This window comes from Convolutriloba macropyga, chromosome 9, assembly GCF_964194025.1.
Source record: "Convolutriloba macropyga chromosome 9, txConMacr16.3, whole genome shotgun sequence".
Classification (NCBI taxonomy): Eukaryota; Metazoa; Xenacoelomorpha; order Acoela; family Convolutidae; genus Convolutriloba; species Convolutriloba macropyga.
The window spans coordinates 45,521,629-45,542,231 of NC_134476.1; the positions used below are offsets into that span (position 1 = coordinate 45,521,629).

The 20,603-nt window shown below is 35.0% G+C and overlaps 1 protein-coding gene across 1 annotated transcript in view; it reads right to left on the reverse strand.

Moving 5' to 3' along the window:
* Window positions 1–758: 758 nt before the first annotated feature.
* The window catches only part of LOC142346238 (uncharacterized), a 61,042-nt gene continuing 41,197 nt past the window's right edge, over window positions 759–20,603 (reverse strand). The window contains exons 7-11 of the mRNA XM_075398753.1: window positions 20,314–20,387; window positions 16,660–16,773; window positions 12,874–13,142; window positions 5,273–5,545; window positions 759–1,079 (exon numbers count right to left, since the gene is read on the reverse strand). Coding sequence (XP_075254868.1) covers window positions 759–1,079; window positions 5,273–5,545; window positions 12,874–13,142; window positions 16,660–16,773; window positions 20,314–20,387 — 1,051 coding nt within the window. The remainder of the gene's footprint in view (window positions 1,080–5,272; window positions 5,546–12,873; window positions 13,143–16,659; window positions 16,774–20,313; window positions 20,388–20,603) is intronic.

Consider the following 20,603-nt stretch of genomic DNA (forward strand, 5'->3'; position numbering starts at 1 on the left):
GAAAAAATGTAAACTGCACTTCTTAGAACAAGATTGGCATGTAAAAAGAAAGTAAGGGTATTTAAACAATTCATTTGTAATCTTTAATTAATTCAACAGTTCGTCAGCCATTATTCATTGGGCATTGAATGATTTTTACGTGATTTCATTGAGACAATTTTAACAAGCAGAAAAAAAACTTGCACCTATTAAAATGTTTGTCTTTTCACTCTCTATAATTGTTTGTAAAGGGCTTACCTTTTGGTTGCTCTCATATAATAATAGAAACGGTTTGGTTGATTTATTTAAGTAATGAGTTGTCCTTTGTTTTAGCTGTAAATTTTATTCCAATCGTTTTTTCTCTGAAATTACCAAAACAACAAAGTGATTGGAAGCTTAATTAGATAGGTGGTCTCAAAACAATCGGAGAACTAGTTTTAATGCGCCATTCATTCGTGTCAGTCTTCGCTTCAACTCGGCGTTGCCTGTTTCTTACTCTGCCTGGCATACTATAATTAGTTCGCACATGGATTTATTGTAGGGGGAGGGGGTGGTGCAGCGTGATGGAATTTTAAGTTGTTTCAAAAGATATTACTTTAGGTAAGTAGCAAGATTTAAAGTGCAAAAATTTCGTCCCTCAGCCTTCGATCCGTGTGCTTACAATGTATAACTATATTATATTAAATGGACAAATGGTACAATTTTGAATTCAATTTATGTCTAAATGTTTTCATGCATTGATGAATATGAATATGTGACTAATTTTATCACTCACAATTTCATTTGTTTTTCGACATGAACATTTGGGCCATTCCTTTTGGGAACTTCAACTCTCTGAACCCAAATCTCGTCTTCAAATTGGGTTCATTGCATGCCTTCTTGAAAGTCTTGCAACAAGCGAATAAGGGAATCACAACCAGGGCAATATAAATTGAAGCCATGGGATAAAGTACGAGTTGCGGATTTTTAATTTTCAAATCCGCAGCCATATCCTCCCAGTATTCTGGTCCTACTTGGACGTAGATGGCAATAGTCACAGATGTAATTAGAGCCAGTGGTAGTATGTACTGGCACCAAAAGGCAAACACAATACCGAAGCACTGAAACGGAAAAATCTAACTCTATTCTGATTTAGAGAACCCGGGTCGAGGTGTCACCGCCATTCAACGCAAAATTATGTAAGATAAGCGGTGAATGCGGAAAATTTGGTAAGATAAGCGGTGAATGCGGTGAACTTACATAAATCAGGCGGTGAATGCGGTGAAAAAAACCTTAATCGCCTTGTAGCGGTGAAATTACATAATTTCACCGCATTCACCGCATTTCACCGCAAAATTATGTACGAAATTTGCGGTGAAAAAACTAACTTTTCACCGCTTATCTTACATATTTTTCCGATTTTTCCTCGACCCGGGAAGGCCTGGGCAGATACTAGGTGGGCTCAATAGCCCCGTTTATCTGTCTGCTCCGAGATACCTTTGATATGTAAATAATTTTAATTGATATATATTATGAATTATTTAATGTATCATGTAATTTAATAAATTGTTGATAATTTTTATGATAAAGGAGAAATTTATACTTTCTTCTTTCTTTCTTATTTGGCCACCATTCTGCTGGATTTGGCTGTGAATTACTAATATTTTGGACTTCAATTCCATCAGATGGACTAAAGTTGCTTGTTAGGTTCCAAGCAAGCTGACCTCTTCAGGCAGATTGGAAATAATGAAAAGCCACGAGGAAAAATTAATTTTTCAATACCTCATTTTTCAACAATATATTGTATAAAATAAAAATTGTTGGCAATTTGTTCCAACTAAAGGAGTGGGATATACTAGAGTGCCCTCAAGTAGTCAAGATCAAAGATCAGTTGAAAATTTATTGGTGACGTTGAAGGGGCGGTTACGAAAACAGAGAATTTGTCGGGAGAGTTTTTAAACAAAAACTGTATGAAATTTGAAAAGAGATTGATGCAAACCTCGTTAAAAACTTGTATACAAACCGTCTGTTAGACGTTAAAAAGCTAAAAGTAAACTAAAGTTTTAATAAAGATCTTGTTAGAACTCCGAATATTTTTTAATTTCTTGTTTTTGACGTTTTTCATCCACCAATTGTAGTTAATTTTAAGTTCTTCAGTTGCAGGTGGTTTTTGGCACCAAAAGAGTGTCTTGGGTTTTTCCCGAAAATTGTGTTAAGAGTTTGAGGCCTGAAGTTCATCAAAATTAGTTCCAATTGCTATTTTAAAGCAATAAAACATGCTGCACCCAGGCATTATATAGTTTTATCCGGGGGTCATAAAGTGAACTGAAATAATAATAAGAAAAAAAAACAATTTCATTCGGTGAACACTTTTTTCAAACTTTTTTATCTAGTAAATTTAGATTTACAAAAACAGCATTAGTGGCGCATCCGAGCTGACCATCCAGAGTGTTTCATTACTGAACCTGCGTATTTCAATATTATTTTGTAAGGCCAGCACCGAAACAATTCATTTACATCAAAAAGTAGGTCATTATGTCCGGAATAAATCAGAACAACTAATCAGACTGCTCAGAGTTATTTCATAGTTAAGAACAAAACAGTGAAATCTTCGATAATGATGAAACTGCCTGAGCATGTCAGAAAAACAACCAAAATGCACGCAAAATGCATGCATTTTGCAAAGACACGTTACCAGTAAACAGCTACATACATACAGCTTACTGCTGTTGATGCTGATCCTGGACACTGACACGGAGCAATGGAGATGCGTTTGGGGTGCGTTCGGTATGCGGTTGAGTTCCATTTCGGGTGCAACCTGGAGCGTGCGTTTGCATAACGAGAACAGGCATATTCTAGACCTTCCAGGTCAGTTGGCAGGTGTGTTCACGATCTCCCAGGTCATTTAGCAGGTGTATTCATGCTCTACCAGATCACTTAAGAGATGTACTCTCGATCGACCGGGAGATGTATTATCGATCTCTCAGGTCACAAAACAGGTGTACTCATGACCTCCCGGGTGTATTCACGATTTGCTGGGTCACCTAGCAGGTGTATTCACGATCTCTTGGGTCACTCAACAGGTGTACTCACGATCTCAGCGACCGTACAATGTGATGTTAACGAAACTTTTTGCCATTAATTATCAGTATATCTTTAATTATTACATGAAAGTACATCAAAAATGATGGGAATATATTGTTATATTACTATCATTTCTTGGAATTCTGATGTGATCCATAAACACTTATAACAACTTTCAACCGCATTATATGATAATTTTTATGTGTTATTGATTTTGTTTTTCATTCCTAGAATCGGCTGGCAACTGTAAGCATATCTTGAATGCATAACAGTATCATAAAATTTTTATTTTTGTATTTTTCCAACCTCAGTGACTGCCTCTTTTGCTTTAATCCGCTCCAGGACTGTTGGTGCTTTTTTAACTCAATCAACAATGCTTTCCGGCTGTTCCTCTCTTTTGCAATCACTTTTAATGGCCTATCGTTAATGGCCAAATCGATACACACATTTATCCCTCAATTAATCGATCTAGTTTCGGACGAATTGCTCGCAAAAATCGATAGTGTGGAAATTTGCATAAAAACACAAGCACTTCTAAGTATGGTTGCAAGAAGCGCCGTTGGGTATTGAAACAAAATCGAACAATCAAAGGACTGAAACAATTCCACTTCAGAATGGAAAAAAGCATGCAACATTCGGCAGATGTTACTTCCTAGCGCCTCAATTGATTGTAACTCAAAGGAACACTAAAGATTTTAAAGACCAAAAAATTGGTGAAGAATGCAAAAAACGAAAACCGAACTCACTTATAAGTTAAAAAAGTTTTACTATCGCTTCAACAATAAAAGCTCTTTTAAAACTAGATTGCCATTTTACTGTTTATAAAATTTTAAAACTTGAGACTGCGATTGAAACCTATCATTTGAACCCCCCATGAAACATTTTCTACATCACACTTCGACGTAAAATCATTATTGCGCTAGAAGATTGTCATCGAAAAAATTGAGACTTAGATTAAAAACGTAACTAATTAGAATGATCTAGCACGAACAGGGAAAGGATGGAACGCCTAATAGCATTTGCTCTAAAAATGACCCATCTTTCTCTAAATCATTACGTCAAAAAGAATATTTTATTTTCAGAGCCAACGGCATTCAAACTTTTTTTTGGTTTTGAGCCACAATTTTGTTCTGCCTTCTATAAAATAATCCATATTTTTTTCTAATTCTATGAAAGGAAATAGAATTCAATTTTTTTAAAAATTATTATGAGTTATTTATTTTTAAGAAATCATTTTCTTAGTTGTGTTTCTGTGAAAAAGCAGAACAACTTGGCATTCAGCAGCTTTTTGTCCAGGCACGTTCTTTAACAGCTATCCTTTGGAATTTTTGTGGGTTACTAGATGAAGGACGGTTGTATATTGATTGAAATTAGAGACACCGTTTGCCAATAATTTTGTTTCTTGCAGCTAAATTCGTGATTGTAGTTGAGCGGGCAGCATTAGGCTTTTTGTCTGCAGTGCATTAACAGTAGCCTGTTCTCAGCTGTCCTTTTGCTATTACTCCCCACATCTCAGACTGTTCATTTTGGGAGCATGCAGGTTCTTTTTTGGTGAACAAGGCCACTTTTTTTGCGTCTGCAACTTTCAAGTGGTACCATTATTGCAGCCAACATTGGTCAGGCTATGGTCAAGATGAAGCTATGTTTAAGAAAGAGCTCATCATCACAAAGACAGCTCCACGGAGGCCGGGGATCGAACTATCAATCATTGGTGCATGAATCACGCACCTTACCCCTCGGCTATGACGCCACTAATCTTTTCCAAGTTTAATAGTCTGTTCACTCGTTGCTAGTCTCAAGCGAATGTGTTTTCTAATGGAAAAATAAACAAAGCCGACTAACGTCGGATGAATTGTTCTCAGATGGGTAGTGATGGGTGGTGTTTGGATTCAAATTTTAAAAAGCGTCCATCAATTCATTAACTTTTGTCTCCTCAAGAGATACTAAGAGGCTTATTGCTCTTGGGTTTATCTCGTTTCGCAAGACGAGAAGTCGCAAAAATTCGGTGGTCAACGAAAAACGGCCAAAAATTGGTGGTAAGAAGTATCACATAAGAATGAAAGACCAACAGGACTAACTTTATTGCGCCAAATTTCATTCTTCATTTGAGAGCAACTCAAAATAATTAATCTTAAAACAATAAATATTAAAAATATGATACCCTTTAACTGTGCTTATGGCAGTTATGACAAGTATATTAACAGATGATATAATAAGGGAAACAGCATACCTTAACTTTGTGCTCTGTTACATAAATATCATTTAGGAAGTTATATGAGCCATATATCCAGAACACGGCCACTATGTTAAATATCTGTATAATGGCCACAACAGCTGAGGTGTTGCTGAGTTCACAGGGTGTAATGACTGTGGTCCAAAAATTGAAGTAGTCATAGTACAGGTACACCCCCACAAGTAACCCAGCTGTAATTGCACCCAAAATATAACTAACCGCACGCCAACTCACATATTTACTCACTATACTCATTCGCATCACATGCTCCTGAAAAACAAAAGCGTTTTTAAAACAGCGGCTTGGATCATGAACGGTGAGTCCAAAAATCTCGACTAATCTTAATTTGAAATTCAAAAATATTCGCTGAATGTCTGATGGAAAGATATCGATGAAGTTTTGGTTTAAGAGAAAGAATATAATTTTAATGCCAAGTATTTTGGAGGAGTATCGGCGCCCTTTCAGCCCAGTGTTTTATCTGAAAAAATGCACTCGATGAGCTGAATTTACAAAATTTAGGTAATTGCGCCTATTTAGTTATTTTTTTTTTACAAAAAATGAACAAATTTTCAGCACTTTTCATGTGTCAATATCAACAAAATTTTTATTCAATTTTCTTCTTTCTCAATTTTAGCACACTTTAGCAGTTTCCAAAAATTTTAGCCATTTTATGTGCTCTTTCTAAAATTCTATTAGCTCCCTATTTTGTAAGTTAACTCAGCTCGTTCTCCACGTATTTCATAAAGAAGTTATGACATCAATAACATGAAAATGGATGATCTTTTATTTAGGAAAAACGTTTCGTTTATTCAGAGTTGCGTTTAATTGGTGAAATTACGAGCGTCTACCGATACCAAATTTTGCCTGTATATTTACTCACTTTTCCGACCAAATATCATTTTTCCTATCTTAATACACTGTGGGTACTAAACGAAATTACAAACTTCGAGGATGAGAAGGCGGTGCCCTAAATAGAAATTCAGTTGCGCCCTAAATAGAAATTTAGTTGCAAATAGAAATCAAAACAACAGTTGCGCTTTTCAAGAACAGTTGCGCTTTCTTTCTTTCAAGTTGGCCTTCAATAGCACATTAAACGTGCATCTTTATGACAAAAACTTGAACGTTTAGAACCAACTCAACACTAGCATATCTAAATCTAATAACGTGTTTGCATAATCATTTCTATATTAAAACACTAGTTTTCTACTATGTACCCAGCTCGTGTGTAAGAACTGGGAACGGCCATTGTCTAATAATTAACAGTTCATTTGAGGATTTTTGTTTCTCTTTCTCTTTTTTACTCGTATTCTTTACAAGTTTGTATTTATCCTTGTTACAATTATTTTTTGACCCGACTCACAGCTGGAGGGAAATGGAGGGTGAATCAAGTCAACTGAAGAAGCAGGTGGATCAATTGCAGAATTCGGTCACAGGTTTGATCGCAAAAAACAAAGAACAGGAAAGTAAAATAAAAAATCTTGAAAAAATGCAATTTGATATGAATGACCGCCTCAGAGCACAAGAAAGGTATACGAGCAAAGACTGCCTAATTATCTGCAATCCGCCTTTCGATCCAAGAGATAGCAAAAATGTACTGAAAACTACCTTGAGATTTTTTAGCGATTTTCTGAAAATAAATCTCACTGAGAACAGAATAAAAGCATGTCATATTTTACCGGGAGCTGCTAATGGAGATCAATATGACTCGGTAATTTGCAAGTTTGTCTATTTCGACGAGAAAGACAGAGTGTTTGGGGCAAGACGAAAGTTAAAAACTGCAAAAAACAGCCTGAATAAAAAACCTAATTTCTTGAATGAACGACTACCAAAGTTTGAAGCCGAACTTAGGGCCGAGGCAAATAGACAGGGCTTCATTACTTCGACAAAAAATTGTTCCGTTTCTGTATTGGTGAAGCGAAACAACAATGATACTGGCTATCACAACATCAATCAAATTAGCGATCTTGAAAATGTCAAAAACCCGATCGAACGAGAAAACCAAAAAAGGAAATACTGCCTTGATGATGACGACAAAGTTGATGATGACAGAGAGAAGTCACCTGACTTCAGAAAAATCTTTACGTGCTGACTGAACAAAAAAAACAAAGACGTTTAGTGAATAATTTAAAAAATATTTTTGTTTTGTGCTAATGTTATTCTAACCTTATTGGCATTTTTGGGAAGCAGTTCCTATTTTGAGGCCCCGTAAAAGAAAAGTATTCAATTAGATACGTCAAAATTTCTAGATTTTTCTTCTTTTTTTTATTGATTTAGATTAATTCTGATTTACTGTAAAACAAAAAATGTGACTGCGATTACGCGTCACATATAAATATATAAAGATAATTGTATAAATATTTAAATGTGAAATATAGTAAATGACTGCGATTACGCGTCACTACGACCAAAAATCAATGATAAAAGAAATTGTTCGCACATCGGATTTGATGGCTGCGATAAAGCGCCTATTTAAATTCGAAGATGTCGTTTCTTTTTATTTCTCTCAATGTGAAAACAGGATCACCCAAGATAAATCAAGTATATCAACTGATTGCTGCGATTACGCGCCTGAAGTTGTTCAACTTGTAAACTTTCTCCAAACACATGATCTTAGCAGTAAAATTTTTATTTTTTTCTCATCGTTTTCTTGTTTTTTTTCTCTCCTTTTAGGCTATATATTTTTAAATATTTTAACAAAAAAAATACATTATGTCTACGATATGGCTTTTTTTCGAAAAAACAGTTTTTTACTCTGGTAACCAGAGTTGTTTTAACTCTAACGTCATATCCGCTAACACTTTAAACTTTGCTGCTACAATCCATTGGAGACAATGGTCGTCCCACTTTTCTTCCACTTGTACATATCATTTTAGTACAACAAAATGCAAAAGCTCTTCATGCTTCAAAATATAAGATCTATATACAAAAAATTAGATCAGCTTCAAATTCTAGTAAACAGTTTAGATAGTCCAACCTTAGCCGTCTGCTTAACAGAAACATTGATAAATGAAGAATATGACACTGCTTGTTTGCAACTAGATGGTTATCAAAAAATCGTCACAGTCAGTAGGGGTGTGTAGGGGTGTAGAGCGAAATCGAGGTGAAGGAGTTGGTGTTTTTCTGAAAAATAAAATAAAGTTCGAAACAGTAAGCAAGTACACCAGCAATGAGTGCCAACTTTTGACACTAAAATTTTGCTATAATAATTTAAAAGTTTTTTTAACTACAATATACGTCAAACCAAACACGTCCAACGAAAAACTAAGTACAAGCTTAGGAAACCATATTGAGAAAGCTGTTATTCCGGAAGAGTGTATGTCAGTTATATGTGGTGATTTCAATATAAATCATCACACCGTTTCTTCAAAGTTGAAAACATTGCAAGAAGCTTTGCTGTCTTTTGACCTGCATTATGCAGAAAATGCGAACTGCACTAGAGAAACAAAGGCTAGTAATTCTTGTATTGATGCCGTGTATTCCATCGTAAAAATTGATCTGAAAGTGTCACAAACTACGCTAACAGATCATTATACGCTCTTTTTTGGATTCTCGGGACACAAATTGAATCATTCAGAAAAAGAAAATGATGATGATCGTATGATTAAATTGTGGACAAAGTTAATGATGCAAACGTAATTATTAATCTTCAGTTTTATATGCAACATGAATTACAGAAATTTGAACTAACACTTGATCAATTAAGTTCTGAAGAAGCCATGAAAAATTTTCAGTTTCTCTTGAATAAATGTGTTGAAAAATTTGTTCCTACAAAAATTTGTAAAGGTACAAAAAATAAAAAATTGTGGATTGTTAATGAAATAAAACATCTAGCTACCAAGAAACGACAAAAATACCAAAATTTTATGAGAACGAAAGACAAAAACGATCACCTCAAATTCAATGCACTACGTAACAAGCTGCAAAAACTGATCAGAAGAAAAAAGGAAATGTATTATCAGCGGTTAATGAATACAGATGGTCAGAAAAACTCTAAATCTTTTTTTGACTGCATTAGCAGATTAAAAGGCAAAGTTGCATCGCAAGATAGGCTCAATAATGAGACAGCTGATAAATTCATAGACTATTTCTCTACAGTTGGTAAAACCTTAGATCAAATTTTGAGTCTTAAAGTGAGGATATTTCTAAAAGCAGTAGTATTAGTGTACAATCAATGCGACTAACCAGGGCCACTTCGCTGGAAGTACGGGAAATATTAAATAAAATGCGAACCAAATATAGCACAGATTGCTTTGAACTGAACAACTTTTTTTTGAAGAAACTCGAATGGGTAATTGTGCCAATACTAACAAAATTAATCAACAAATGTATCGATGAAAGAAGTTTTCCACCTTGCCTGAAAAAAGCTATCAAAGTAGCAGTACATAAAAGTGGTGGTGTCCAGGAACCATCTAACTTCAGAGCAATTTCTCTAATTCCAACTGTTGCTAAAGTCTTTTAAGCATTTCTGTACAACAAAATATCTAATTTTTTGGAAGTTTTTGATCTCCTGGATGCAAATCAATATGGTTTCCGACGACAAAGAGGAACAATTGATGCATTAGCGCATTTTGTTGAAAACGCTAGGGACACTTTAGAAAACCAGCCAAAGTGCTCGATAGGTTTGTTTCTAGATTTGAAAAAGGCATTTGACAAGGTTGATTATAATTTACTACTTAAAAAATTGCTAACATAGGTTTGAGAGGCCCAATGCTTGAAATTATGAAATCTTACTTATCTGACAGAAAACAAATTCTTAGATATGGTGCTGCAAGAACGAGTCCAAGAACTGTTACGTTTGGCGTGCCGCAAGGTTCAGTTTTAGGACCATTACTTTTCATCATATACGTCAATGACATCAGACAACAGTGCAGCTGCTCTACAATAACGCTCTTTGCCGACGATTCTGCTCTGCAGCCAAAAAAAGTGCAAATGAAGTTCTTTTTCAAAGTGATATTGACAACATCGGCCACTACTTATGCGATAACAAAATGACGCTCAATGTTGAAAAAACGATTAATCTAAACTTATGTTTTAAAACTATGATGAATGTTCTAAGACTGAACAATGCAACCCTTGAAAAGAGCAACGAAGTAAAGTATCTAGGCGTTTTGCTGGACAACAAATTGGATTTCAAAAAACACATAAATAGCGTCGCTGCAAAATTGACCAAATTTACGGGATTGTTCTACAAACTGAGGTTTATATTGAGCATTAAACAATTAGTTTTAGTATGTAAGTCTTTTGTTCAACCGGTTATATAATATGGAGTGCTTATTTACGGAACTGCAAGCAAGACAAGCCTGAAGTTTATCGAAGTGAAAATTAAACAAATTTCGCAAATTCTTTTCAGGAAACAAAGTCATCAATCAACAGCGAACGAACGTGAAAAATATGGAATCTTCCTGGTGAAAGAGCTACATATTTATGAGCTTTTAAAACTTTTAACCAAAACAGTTAGGCGGGAACATAAAAATGAAGTTTTAAACAGGTTTATTGAGGATTCAGAGCTGTGAGGCTAGATGAGAAAAGAACAACAAGTAAGAAACTAAAACCTAGCAATCAATTTACTGGTATCAACCCAAAGAGAATTGGAATACGAATAAAGAAATTGCTAAATTTTATACATAATTTCGACTCAAAATATGTTCACTTTAAAAAGAGTTGCTACAAATCTGGAATTAATGCACACCACCATACTTTTCTTGAAAATTTTATACAAGGAAATGATATCATAGAACTATTTTACTGGTTTTTTTTGAGCAATTGTCTAAAACATTATTTTTTTTATTTTTATCCTTTTACAAAAACTCAACTGTTTCCTCACGTGTACTTGCTGTCGCTCAATCTATTTAAACATTGAAAACAAACCAATATCAACACCCTACCCCCACCCCTATTTGCTAACAAACTGCTTCCCAAAGGCATCACGCGACTAGGCTTTTTTGCCTTTTGATGACCTTTTGAGTATGCATATGTAAACCTCATTGAACAATGTTGTTTGTTTATACATACTTGAGAACAATTTATTAAATTATTATAAATTCAACTCAGTTCTTTCCGCTTTTAAACTCAAAGTGGAAAACTGGAATCCACTTTTCGCCGCAAAATAGTTTTGCGGAAGCTCATTCCTCAAAATTACCTTACATAGATTTCAGTTAACTTGTAAGCGCATATTGTTTTTCAAGAAATGGAAGCAAAAATCATTTTTAAAAGGAGCTGAATTTGCTTTTGACTGATTTGGCTCAAAATATATTAGATTTCACAAAGAAGCACTAAATAAATGAATATTAAATGGGAATCTAGTAAAACTAGTAAACTATTATTGAGATAAAAATTCTATTTCTTGTGGACTGAATGTAATTCAGGCTTTGTTTATGTTTTAATTCGCTGTTGATATCGTTTGAGTCTATATCAAACAACTAACTCAACTCAAAACTGCAGATTTCAAAACACTTCGCTTATTGAAAAGAATCATGAAATTTAAAAAATCTGAGAAATTAAATTCAAAAACCATAGGAAAAAAGTCAAGGTGAAATGAAGAACCCAGAAGACCAAATTGAATGAATTTTTTTTTTGGGAATTTTTAACCTGACTAAAACGTTTCAAAAGAAATTTTAAGAATTAATTTGGTGTGCAAAACAGATTTTTATAAGAAAAAAGTCAATTTAATAGAATAAATTGACTACATCGCTTGTCTGATTTAGGGATTTCATAGAAAACGTGGTTGATTTTAATTTGAAGAACAAAATTATTCGCAATAACTGATTATTAATGGTTAGATGAATGTAGCAAGGTCTCCAGGCCTTCAAATTGTCAAATATTTAGAAAAAAATGACAAACTAACAACGATTTTTCTTGTATACCATTGCAATTTAGCATGTCATTCTTGTTTTTTAGGTTACTTTTCTTTAGCTACTGTCCAAAATCGCTGCATTTATTATTTTAGATATTTTGCTTGTTTGTGTTTTCTGTCGACAAGATGGTCCAAAAGAGCAGTGCGTCTTGTCAAAGAATTGCAGAATGATTTAGAAGAAATTGTGTTTTAATTATAAAAACAGCTAAACGTCTATGGTTTACCACGTCTGGTTCAATAAAAGTTTGTTTGTTTTTCGACCTCTTCATCTTAATAAGGGTATTAAAACTATCAATTCTTCTCAATCAGAAAAGATACAAATAAATTTCTTTGTTGAAAATAAATAGTCTTTATACATGGAACCGGCAGAGTTGCTTGTTAAAAACGACTGAATTATGATCAGACATGTTGATCACGCGTGATGGTGGTTTACAATAACACAACAACCAACAAATACCAACTACAAAATCTAGTCAAAGTGTTCTCATAGCTAAAAATGAATGAAGCATATAGTCTGGTCGTAATTCCAAATGAAAGAGCCAAAGTCTGATCACAAATCTCTAGCGGGCTCTGGATTAAATTGATTGTAGACATTTTGATCTGAAACTGTCTAATTATGGGACATTTTGAAAGGGGAACTAGGCCACCAATGTTAATGAAAACATATTTGTGTTTACTGGGAAAACGGGAGCAAAGAAGCTGTTCCGATTTGACAAAAAACAACAGTCAAAGTGCAAAAAGTTACCTGTATGATTATCAATATGGCAAAAATTCTGGCCATTATGCAACCAAGAGTGGCAGCAAAATGCAGCAGCGAAAGTGTTCGACCCATCTGGGGATAAATTGCAAACCCAATTTCTGTGAAGTAATTGGGTGCTAAGCGGGCAATTTTGGGATACGGTTCTCGCAAACTGTTTCGAATATTGCTGAACATCAATTGTGTGAATTGTTTCTTCTCTTCAAGACTACAATCGTTCATTCTCTCATCCATTGGTTGGCAGTAGTAGAACATCACTGTTGTTGAGCAGGGGCCGATTGAATGACATTCAAAAAATATCATTTTAATTCCATTGCTACCAGATATTTAGCACCAAAGCCAATGGAAGTGTATTTCATTGAAAAACCCAAGTCGAGGTGTCATACGGACGTGACTGCTGATCACCCAAGTCAAGCGCACACTGTTTGTTTCCAGACCAAAAATACAAGGTCTGGAAATGAGTTCAAGCGCGCAAAAGTCTGGACAATGGTCTGAATTTGGTCTGATCAGTGGTATTTTTTGGATGTGATGGTCTGATCAGAGTATATTTCCGTCTGGGATGGTCTGATCCAGGGTCACTATCGAGGGCATAAAAATATGATCAGAGGTCTGTTCCGTATGGTATTTCAAGTCCACAAAAGTACGATAAAGATAGTAGGTGTTTCATATTCAAGACAGTCTGATTTAGGATGACGGTTTAATAATATAGTTGAAAGACTGTCGGCAAATTATCAAATTGATTCAACCAACCAACTTTTGATAATTTCCACTACCTTCTGGTGATGTTACCCTCCTCTTTTCATTTTTTCATCAGGGGTGGGAACTGGCTACGACTGATAAAAACCGCGCCCTAAAACTCTCCAACTAAAACAAAACAAAACAACAAAACATATATAATACAACATAGCTGGCAGATTGCCAGAAAATAGCCGCAATAGCTTCGTAGACCTGCAGTCTCAAAAAAACAGTAAAGAAGACAAACCAAAAAAACTCGTCTTTTCATTGAAGGCTGATATGATATATTTTGATTAAAAATCTGTACAAATTTTTGCTGCCTCTATTAGCTGACCTCAAATAACCTTCATTTAGAGTAACACATATCCATTTGACCTTATCTCTTTGAGTTAAGGTAAATAAAAGTCAATTTCAAAGTGAGGAAGTCATTTTTGAGAAAATGTGACCAAAAATTTAATCACGCGAATGAACAAAAAAACTCGCTCCACTAAGAGCGAAAAATGATGTCACGCACGCAATTTAGTTGAAATTGCATGAACGAATGAACAAAAAGCAGATTTGAAGTGGTTGTGACTTCATATGGTGGTAGCAAGAATCGCGACGACGAAATAAAAAAAAACATAGCAGGACAGGTCCTGACGTACAATTCGAAGAATTTTCATTAACTAAACAAAAAAACTAGACCTAGAACGGACTATGAATGGATTGGAAAAATCATTTAGAAAAAAAACCGATCCAAAAAATCGAAAAAACAGTAAAAATCAAGATGAAATTGCCGCATGTGAACAAAAAACCACTAGCGAGAAAGCTTATCTTTGTTCAAACACCGTTTTCTCACTCTACTTTAAAATTGGAGCGAAAAAATTTCACGCCGTAAAACCACTCGCTTTTTCGCTCCACTTCCTGTTTCGGCGTGACCAAAATCACTACTCCAATCTGACTTCAGAAATCATGAAAATGTGTGAACAGATCTTAAAAAAAGACAGCGCCCCAATACAATTCAAATTCTTTGAATCGTAAAAAACCAAGAAAAGCTATCGCTTTGCGGCTATTAAACAAAAACTACAGGAAAATTATCTCAAATTTATTGAAAATATCAATTTTCATTTTTTCAAGTATATAGTGGTGAATTTTCCCTCCTCTCTCTTCATTCAGGTTGGGGACAGCGAAGTTCATTCACACAGAGGGGTTACAAATAATAAGCAAATTACGACTGGAAAATGAAACTGGCTTTTTGTAGGAAAATACACTCAAAGTTCTTTTCATTTTACAATCTATATGCTAGTGGTGGTTCGGCATATGCTTATAGTTCTTATGTACCAAAAAATTTATGTACCTCTATTTTCTAAATTTAAAGAAGCAAACTAGCGAAAAGCTTCAAGTTTTCTTAACAATAGATATCATTCGGACCAAAATAATATTAATAAATTAATGCAAGCTGAACAAAATGTATTAGCGCTAAGACAATACTATCTTCAGAAAATTTCCATTTTTACAAAACGAATTTTAAAAAATTGTGTAAGATCTGTTTCGAGGAACTATTTTCAGAAACGGTTTTAGGTAATTCTGCGGTTAATCTAGTGTTGCCCCGAAAAACTGACCACAACAACAAGCAAAAAAACAAACATCAAAACATTCATCAAAAAACCAATGAAAACTCAGCTGAAGTTGATGAATTTTGCTAACTTCAAAAATTGAGAATTCAATACCATAATTGAGAAACGCAAACAGGTAATTCAGCATTTACAAATAACGGAAAACCTCACCAGAACAAGACTCTAAAGCCGAAAATGAGGGTGCCCCTTTGACCAAAAGGTATCATTTGTTCTTGAATTTTCCCAGATTTTGACTAGTCCAGATTTTGACTAGTTTAGCGAGCCGTTTGCTCCCATCCCACTCTGCAAAACATAATATTTGCATTTAATTTAACTTGTTTTTCGGGCTTTTGTAATTCTAACAGCAGTTTCTTCATTTTGGCTAATCGCATGTCAATCAGTTTTTTCCACTTAGCTTTCATGGTATTCTTTGAAACTTATTGGGATGTTCTAATCAGAGGCCGTTTTGAGCACAAACTCATCTGGATATTGGTCTTGAAACGGTTTGGACAACGGTCTGATTTGAATCAGCGATCAGAAGTTTTTCGTCCACGACGGTTTGATAAAAGTGTGCTTACCAGTACACCTTCTTATGCAACAAAAGTGAATTTTTTTTAAAAAAAAGTAATTTCATTGTTAATTCCCAATTCCATTTTCAAAAATTCAAAACTTTAACTTTCTAGTAGGGTATGTGGGTATGCTTTTAGTATCTAATACGAATGATTGAGATATCTTGTCAAATGGAGGAACGTGAAACATAACCAACTAATGCTGGGAGATTTTCTCTCAAACGACCAGCGATCGGTTGGCTTTAGTTGGATCCAACTGGTGACTTGTTTTCAACTGCTAGTTTTAGAACGGGGGTTATGTCGGGGGACTGCTAAACAGTGGGGGATAAAACGATGGAGAAGCAGAAGAGAGGGTGTTTGGGTGGGCTAGACGAGGGGGTACTTAGGTGGGGGATAAGAGGGGGGATCAAGGTCTATTGAGGGGGGATCAGTTTAGGAACCACACTTCACACCATGAATTTATGTACCCTGAAGTTTCGCAGAATCGCATACTTAGAAACCCTCCGAAAAGTTACCTGTATTTGAGGACAAAAGATCGAAAATGGCGTACAAAAAATTTGTTAAGCAAGAAAAGACCAACAAACTAATAAAATTGCTACAAAATGCGTTTTAGAACAATTTAAAAAATATATGCCCGATTAATTCTACTGGGTGAAACCAATTTAGTCCAAAAACTGTTTTACCTTTTTGCCATTAATGAAAATTTAGTGCATCCAAGTCAAATTTTCCTCTTCTGTTCTTCTAAGTTTCTATACCATGTAATTTTGAATGCCCCCTTAAGTTCATCTTCGGTCTCGATATCCTTGATTTCGGTCTGGGACCTCACTCTAGGTAGGCAACTAATGGACAAATTTAATATGGTTTTTTTTCAGTCCCTGCTCCTCCCATAGATATGGACAGTAGAGGATACACAATGTGGTATATTGATGCTAGAAGAGTGGCAATTGCTGCTCCTTTCATCACAGGAAAATCCACACTCACGCGGGATCCTGTCAAAAAACAATGGTAAATCTCTAATTCTTTGGTATTAAATGCTAATTCTCAATTGTGTAAGAGCATCAGAGAAACTATTCCCGATTTAATGGGAACGGCTAAAAAAATTGACAGAGCAAAAACGAGCATTTATTGTTTTTTTCTTTTTTTAAGAGATAACTGTTTTTTTAATCAAAATGTCCTTTAATAATTAGCAATTAGCAATATGAACTTCTACTGAAAGATGTTTTATTTTTAAAATTTCACTAATTTTAAACTCAAGCTTGAACAATTTTTAACGAAGTTTTAGCAATTAGTTATAACCTATGTGGTTGTGTATAATTATTTGTGTTTGTGTGTGTGTTTGTGTGGCGAGTTAAGTAGGTGAGGGGGTAACGTGGGCGTTTGGTTGGGTTGAAAGGGTTAGTTTTCTTGGCGGTGGGAAGTTGTGCAGACAGTTGATAGATAGGTGGCCAGGGGTGATAGTTGTGTGTGTGTGTGTGTGTGTGTGTGTGTGTGTGTGTGTGTGTGTGTGGGAGGGAGGGGGGGGGCTAATTAGGTTGTGTGTGTGTGTGGGGGGGGGGGTAAGTAGGTGTAAAATGTTGGGGTTGGTATGTAGTTTGTATGTAGCTTGGATAAGTATGAGGGTTTTTTGAGATCAAAAACTCTCAAAATGATTTTTTCACCGCTACCACTGTTGACCAGACCGAACAAAGACGTTCAAATTAGTGCGGGAAATGAACGTTTTTGATTGATAATTTTAGGAAATGATGAAATGATTGTTTTTGATTGTTTTCGATCGTTTTTGATTGGTTTTGATCTAGGAAATGATTGCTTTAAGGAGATTATCGTTTCTGATAGTCTGTTTAGGAGAATACCGTTTTTGAAAGTTTTTATGTTTGTTATCAACGCACTCAAAGGTCCGCGTACAAATTCACCACAAAGGATTATGTAACCCTAGCTAAGGTGGTTCAATCAAGGTTATCCCTTTTTTAATTGATTTTCTTAGTTTTACAATTTTGTGCTCAAATATTCTTTTTCATAGTTCCTAAATAAGCAAGCTTCGGATAGCTGGCATGAGAAAAAACTATTGCGCTCAAATTTTCTCCTTAAAAATAAAGGTCAAAAAACAATCATCTCTTTATGAAAAAACGGTCAAAAACGGGTTTCTCCTAAAAAAACTCAAACGTTTAAAAAACGATCCAAAAACTTTAATAAACAACGGTCCAAAACGGTCCTGTCCTAAAAATAACTGTTAGAAATGGTGACTCCTACTAATTAAAAACGATCAAAAACGGTCCTCTTCTTAATATACCGCTTAAAAACGATCACTTACCAAGTCGAAAAATCGATCAAAACCGTTCAAGACGAACAAAAAACATAAGGACTTTGACCGTTTTTCCCTAAAAAATACCGATCAAAAACGATCAGTTGTGATGTTTTTTTGGATAAAACTTCCACAGGGGTAGTATTTCCATAAGTTTCTAATAATTACCCATTACTATCTAATAAAAACCAATGTACAAACAGAGGTAAATTTTGGAACAGAAAGAAGTCAAAATTTTAATCATGAAAAAATTTGCGTCTGCTAAAAAACCTGTGTAATACCAAAACTCATCTTCGAATCGCTGAACAACTTTCTCAGAAAAACTTCTCTTCCAAAAAGAATTAACGTTTTTTTTAGAAAATAGCTCCAAAATTTGTTCAAGGGCAATTAAAATCAATTATTTTGAAAGGCTTTACAAAACTATTGAGAAGGATGTTTTCAAAACTTTGCGAATATGGCAATTTTGAACCCCATAATTACAACAAATTCATATGATCTGATTAGCCAACTGTTTAATTTCCAAAATTGTTTAATTATCTTCTACAAGCAAGTTGCCATGGATTGAACTCATCTGCCTGAAGCTCTGAAACAGGGTAACCTTAAAATTGAAACAAGGAGGTTCGCTGATGTGTGTTGGCACATAATCTGCTCTTCCTCATTGTTGGGTTATGGGTTTTCGCATGCGGAATAAAAAGCGGTTTTAAGTAAGTATAAAAATTAATTTCTCAAAATGAGAGAATAGCAAAAATGATATTTTACAGTAGAATTTAGAAATTTACAGGAGAGATCTGATTATTAGATCAAAAAGGTGATTTGGTTTTTGGGGACAAAGTTTATATAAATGAATCGTCAATTAATGGTGCCTAGAATCAGTATTCGGCTCAAATTGGTGAATCTAGATAACTATTCTTAAAGTGAGGTTATTGGATGTAAAATCATCCCAGCATGTATTGAAAGATTATGATACTACCAAAAATGTGAACGAATTCTTAGAAAAGTGTAAATGCATACCATCTATGGTACCCCCTGCGACTGATTTCTAGGAAAATTGCAGAGCAAACCATATTGGGTAACCCTTGTGACCCCCACTGTAAATCATGGTGCTATGATTTGTTTTGTATCTTAGACTTTCTCGCACTGATTATGGGTATATACAGCTGATTTTTTAGCCTTTTCTCATCCGAAAAATCAAAATACCATCTTGATCTAATAATCAGATCTCTCCTGTAAATCTCTAATTTCTACTGCAAAATATCATTTTTGTTTTTCTCTTATTTTGAGAAATTTATTTTTCTACATAGTTAAAAACGCCTTTTATTCCGGTTGCGAAAACCCATAACCCAACACTCATTTTTGGCTTAATCTCTAGCAACTGAAGCGGAGATAAAGTTTTTTCATGAACAGTTTTTACAGTAAATTAAAAGAGATACGTGTATTAAAAAAGGTTGAACGTCTAAATTACACTAAATTTGAGAATAGAGAACACAAAACGACAGGCATGAAATCAACTCTATTCGAATTTCAATCAAGAAGAGAAAAATGTCAGCCAAAAAACAATAAGTGAGACCCAGAAATCGGCAACAATCTCGTTCTCAAACTAAATTCTGTACAGTAATGTCTTCTAAGAAACAGCCTCATTTCTACGCTGGGGGGGTTATTGGGGGGAAGGGTTAAGTGGGTGCTGGGGGAGTGGGGTCTAAGCCCTTCACAACATGAACGGTGGTTCAAGTCCGCCCTTCAAGTCATTAACAAACTTGCTTCAGCTAAAAAAAACAACCGGTGGAATCCCAGAAATGATTCTAAAGGTCGTGCAGTAGAAAGACTAATCCTAGCTTTTTCAGAAATATGAAAAAAGAAGTAAAAACAGAGAATTATATAATTAGAAACAACCAATTTTTAGGTATAAATTTTGTTATGTGCGGGTACGGGACGTAAGTAGGTGGTGGGGTTGGGGGGGGGGGTGGAGTGGGTAGGAGGTGGGGCAGTAGATAGGAGAGGGGGGCTAGGTAAGCATTGGGGGTGTGGTAATTGATAGTGTCAACTCTTAGGCTATGGAAACCATTAATTCCTCACATGGGTTTTAAAATTGGGATACGAGATCACTCATCGTTTTTTTGGGATTAAAAAGAAACAGCACAGATCAATGTCATAAATGAAGACGCATTAATATGCGGTCGATAAAGTTGAAAGTTGCAGCAAAAATTCAAGCAGCAATCAAAAGTCAGCTTACCGATCATTTCAATAAAAGGCAGGCCGAAGCTGAATGAGAAGAATGTTTCTCTGACAACTGTCATCCATATCCAACTGATGGTGTCAACATTTCACAGAGAGCAACTCCGTATTCGAATATCTCAAAGACACTGATTTTGATTTTAATTCTGATGCTTTGCAGTTTCCATTCACTACGAGAACACTTCAGAATTTTTTTTCATCACTTCAGAATCATTTTTGATTATTACTATTTCAATTTCCTGTGAGCACTGGGGACTTGGAGTGAGAAAAAAAATCAAGTGAACCCTG